The 5,291-nt window shown below is 33.9% G+C and overlaps 1 protein-coding gene across 1 annotated transcript; it reads right to left on the bottom strand.

Moving 5' to 3' along the window:
• Positions 1 to 4,403: 4,403 nt before the first annotated feature.
• LOTGIDRAFT_176025 (hypothetical protein) lies at positions 4,404 to 5,240 on the bottom strand (the record flags this gene model as incomplete). The annotated part of the gene is made up of 1 exon (XM_009064836.1): positions 4,404 to 5,240. The coding sequence occupies one exon, from the start codon at positions 5,238 to 5,240 to the stop codon at positions 4,404 to 4,406; it is 837 nt and encodes a 278-aa protein (XP_009063084.1).
• Positions 5,241 to 5,291: the final 51 nt, after the last annotated feature.

The raw sequence follows: 5,291 nt of genomic DNA, 5'->3' as shown, positions 1-5,291 counted from the left end.
TTGATCAAAATATCAAGTGTGATATATCACCAAAAAGGAAATTTCATGCACTCAAAGAATATATAAGAATTTTTGTCGTATGTTAATCAGGTCACGTGACAGAGTTCTTCAAAGATAAAAATCGCGATTTTCCAATGGCTGTCGAACCGGAAGTTAACGATGCACAACAAAAGTGGGGATATAATCGGATAGATCTCGTAAGAGGCAACAACTTTTGTTCAGGTCACAAAGTCACCAAAGGTCAAAGTCACTAGATGTGAGCCTTAATAGTTTTGACAATTACTGAAAACATAAATCCGGAAATAAAAAAAATACAAAGCCAAAATTCAAAAATCGGCTTCCCATGTTTTGTTAGCAATCGATTGTAGTTTACATAAACATCAAATTTACGCACATCCAATTTTACCCTGAGGCCCCATTTTGAGTTTTATAAAAATAAGTCATATCAAGATGGCGTCTTACACAATACATCCGGGTCAAATTTCGTCATTCCAAACTAATTTCAAAAATAATTTTTCAAATACCTACAAAATTCCAGAAGTTGAAATTTCAAGTTTAGAGGCGAATGACGTCAAAACCGGAAGTGATATCGAAATTTTGAAAATAGATTTTTGTCAGGAATCAAAATGCTTATCTACTAATAAATTTTTAGACCGATTGAAATAAAATTGTGGAAGTTTAAAAAATGCTTTAAATAAAATCTCCAAAAGTCAGCGACAAAAGTCAAAATTTTAAATTTCTTAATTTGCTATCTTTTAGACATTAGTTCAAAGTAATGAACAAAACAAAAATTATGTTCAAAATAGATTCAGAATAATAGCAGGTATTGGAAAGACGTAATGAACGGTTAAAGTCCTACGTCATTTCCGGTTGGGCGAAGATGCGTCATTTTACATTTAAACAATAGCGACACGTTAAGTATAAGAGATAAGGATGTCAGATAATCTGTGGTATGTGCAGTTTTGGCTGGGGAGCGTGACCAGAAGTAGCAAAAAAAAAATAGTCATTTCGAAAACAAAGCAATACATTATAAGAAATATTATCATAGCAACTTATATCAATTGATCGTTTGTTTTTCTGCCTTCAAATTCTGATATCATTATAATTTGTCATTCAATTAAACAGTAATCAATCATCTTACCTTACAAAATCTTATTGGATCTGACACAATAATGTGCTATCCCGGGAATTTCCGTTTCAATGGAACCGGAACACAATAATGGATTACGTTCGTTACACAGCTATAGTGTCCCAAGAACTAGCTGTCTGTATAAAAATTCACTGTCGAGAAATGGTGCACAATGATACGGGCAATTCTTTTAATATGTAACATGATAAAAGATTTTAAGTGGGAGGGGGTGTATATCCGGGCAGGGTAGAATCATGCCCTCCTCCTCACTCCGTACGGAACATGGTAAACTACGTACTTTTATCTTATATCTCATGAGGACGAATAAAACAAATAAACCAATTACTAAACCAAATCCGAACCACAAAACGAAACCCGAAATCCAAAACAACAATCAGTGGTCAGTGAGTAAGTATATCATAATGAAAAGTGATATCAGGTGTCTGGAAGAGTAAGAATGTCCCGTTTGGCACCACACCCGCCATACCTGTCCAACAAACACAACAGATACTAATTGCTGCACAATGTACACAAAATATGATGTTAAAATCAAAGATATGGTGATTTATCAAATTTGAAGGGAGGGAACTCATAAAAATCTTAAATAACAATTTGACGTAATACATCGGTAGCAGCAAATGTGCAATTTATATGATGAAGTATATCAAACAAAAGTGAGTGAGTATTTCATAATGAAAAGTAATACCAGGTGTCTAGAACAGTACGCTAAACTGCCTGGCGCCTCACCCGTCGTCGCTGCTAAAGTATAATGTGACGTAATAACTAACAACACTATTCAAATATTTGAATGAATAATATCATTGATAATAATGACCAGGGGGCCAGATTTTCAGAAAAACCGTAATCTGACTACATAATAGAACAAAATTATTCCCATCTCCCTCTAACAAAAAATTCAAAATCAATTTTAGTGATCAATTTCAGATGATTGCAACACCCAGAATAAGGCCCCAGCAGTCCCCAAGCCTTTCATGCCCGCTTAGCTCACGTTAAAGAATTTTAAGTATTAAATATCCACAAGAACCGGATTATTCCCTGTCTCCATGGCTACAAAGACAGGAAGTCCTGACAATGAGATATATCAATAGAAATATATCAGAAGATAAACTTTGTTTGGGGAACAATTAAGGTTTTTATTGCAACATTTAATTTCTGAAGTACTGAACTGTGGTTGTCTGTCTCAATTAAAGTAACTATCTACGATATAGTCTTAATCTTTTACATTTTCTTCTTGTATTTGACATTGTGAAGATGAAGTTTGTAATAGATTGACATTATGAAGATGTAGTTTGTAATAGCTTGACATTGTGAAGATGTAGTTTGTAAAAGCTTGACATTGTGAAGATGTAGTTTGTAATAGCTTGATATTGTGAAGATGAAGTTAGCAATAGCTTGACATTGTGAAGATGAAGTTAGTAATAGCTTGACATTGTGAAGATGAAGTTTATGATAGCTTGACATTGTGAAGATGTAGTTTGTAATAGCTTGACATTGTGAATATGAAGTTTGTAATAGCTTGACATTGTAGATTTTTGGTTCGTTTCTAGGTCAAAAGGCTAATTGATGAATGTTCAACACTCCCGTCGTAAGGTCTACTGTGAAGTGCCTATACTAAAAATAAAAAATAATACAGACAAAAACGAAAAGAAAGTTAGATCTAATTTTAATTAGACTGTAAAAAATGTACCAAAGTAAATATCTAAATGGTTAACAAACATTATAAAATCTTCACAACTTATACTGAATAACAAAACACAAGATAATATTATGGAATATAATACAATTATTTAAAAAGATTAGGCACATAGCGTTTTATGTTATGGTGTGTTATATTCCATAATATTGTCTTGTACTTTGTTAATGTGCTCCTCGCTTCTATTGGTCGTTCAAATCTTACACCTTATACTGGAGCTCTACCTATAGCAATATTATATACTACAGACTGAAATTCATTAAATTTTCTATTAACATTAAATTGACTTACAGAGGGGTCTCAGAATACATGAGAGCATATATCTGAACAAAATTGCCCGGGGGAGGGGCCCACACCCACACCCACACCCACACCCACTAGTTGAGCCCCTGCTTTTTAATGTCTGTTACATGTATTGTGATTTATTTTAGAAATATAAAAAGTTGAATAAGAGAAAAGAATTTTAAGATTTGACGATCTTTAAACTTTAAAGTTAGTAAAGTAAAGTAGACCACTGCCGGATGTAAACATCCCCTGTTATCGTGTATCGCAAGGGTCTTCCCTTTCAAGGGAGATAACTACTATAAACCCCCGTAGAAAAATGGCTTCACCCCCAATTTTACCCCCACTATATTTTTAACGTATGATTTTGCTACAATTTATGTGTCAGAATACACCAAATCCAAAAAAATGTTCTAAGATTTTCTTGATAGAATCCTGTCAAACACTCCATGAGCGGCTTACGACTGTTACTCATCTACAGAGTTGCTGCATTTTGAATTCACTATACATGAATTCGACATTAAGATTTAAATCAAAGACATGCTCAAACCTTTAAAACTTTTTATGTAAATGGTTGTATATAAGTGTATTAGCCAGGCATTCATGTGACATATTGGAATGTTTTCAATGAGATTTGTGGGAAAAGTTATAGAAGGTTGAATTCGTAATTTAACATGGAAACAGATGACAAGTGAGTCCGGATGGTCATAAACTAATAAAATTATTTTGATTACCTCCCTTTAAGTACAAACATTGTTGTCTTGTTTTCTTTAATAACAATCTTTGTATTATACCTTTACTGCAAAAGACACCTTTCTTACCATGGAAGTTTGTAGCTAATTTGATTTGATTGTACTCAGTGAATACAGCCAATCAGAGGCTTCGACAGAAATTATTTGAAAACATAATATCGTACAATCCAATCACAACGCTACATTCCGTGATACAAGAAAAGTGAAATATTGGTATAAGTAGGAAGTTCGTAATAACTTGGAATTGTGAAGATGCCAGGCAACCAGAAAATGCTGTGGTATTATTTATATTACTATACAGAATGATCAGTTTTACACATGGTTGAAGATGAATTGACCATTTATCAGATTCCCTGAGAGAACCTAAACATGAATATTTTATTATTTATAGATACAGAGATAGTGGTCATATTGTTATACTATAGTGCTTTGTGTTCTTTTCTTTTATCTTGACCGATTTTCACTTTCTGTATCATTTTTCAAGTTTTGTCTCTTCCTGGTTCATTTTGAACTCTCACCGTTCTCATTATTCCATCGTTCTCATCGTTCTCATCGCTCTAATCGTTCTCATCGCTCTCATCGCTCTCATCGCTGTAATCGTTCTCATCGTTCTCATCGTTCTCATTGTTCTCACCACTCTCATCGTTCTCATCGTTCTCATCGTTCTGATTGTTCTGATTGTTCTCATTGTTCTCACCGCTCTCATCGTTCTCATCGTTCTCATCTTTTTCATCGTTCTCATTGTTCTCATCTTTCTCATTGTTCTCATTGTTCTCATTGGTCTAATTGTTCTCATCTTTCTCATTGTTCTCATCTTTCTCATTGGTCTCATTGTTCTCATCTTTTTCATCGTTCTCATCGTTCTCATTGTTCTCATCTTTCTCATTGTTCTCATTGTTCTCATTGGTCTCATTGTTCTCATATTTCTCATTGTTCTCATCTTTCTCATTGGTCTCATCTTTCTCATTAGTCTCATTGTTCTCATTGTTCTCATTGGTCTCATTGTTTTCATTGGTCTCATTGTTCCCATCTTTCTCATCGTTCTCTTTGGTCTCATTGTTCTCATCTTTCTCATTGGTCTCATTGGTCTCATTGTTCTCATATTTCTCATTGTTCTCATTGTTCTCATCGTTTTCATTGTTTTCATTGGTCTCATTGTTCTCATCTTTCTCATTGTTCTCATCTTTCTCATTGTTCTCATCGTTATCATTGTTTTCATTGGTCTCATTGTTCTCATCTTTCTCATTGTTCTCATCTTTTTCATTGTTCTCATTGTTCTCATTGTTCTCATTGGTCTCATTGGTCTCATTGTTCTCATTGTTCTCATTGGTCTCATTGTTCTCATTGTTCTCATTGGTCTCATTGTTATCATCGTTATCATCAACGTTTTTTAGCAATTTCACACCAACCGTGT

The sequence above is a fragment of the Lottia gigantea genome (genome assembly GCF_000327385.1).
Source record: "Lottia gigantea unplaced genomic scaffold LOTGIsca_654, whole genome shotgun sequence".
NCBI lineage: Eukaryota > Metazoa > Mollusca > Gastropoda > Lottiidae > Lottia > Lottia gigantea.
The sequence above is the reverse complement of the archived record's forward strand: the minus strand, read 5'-3'. Positions and strand labels throughout refer to the sequence as shown.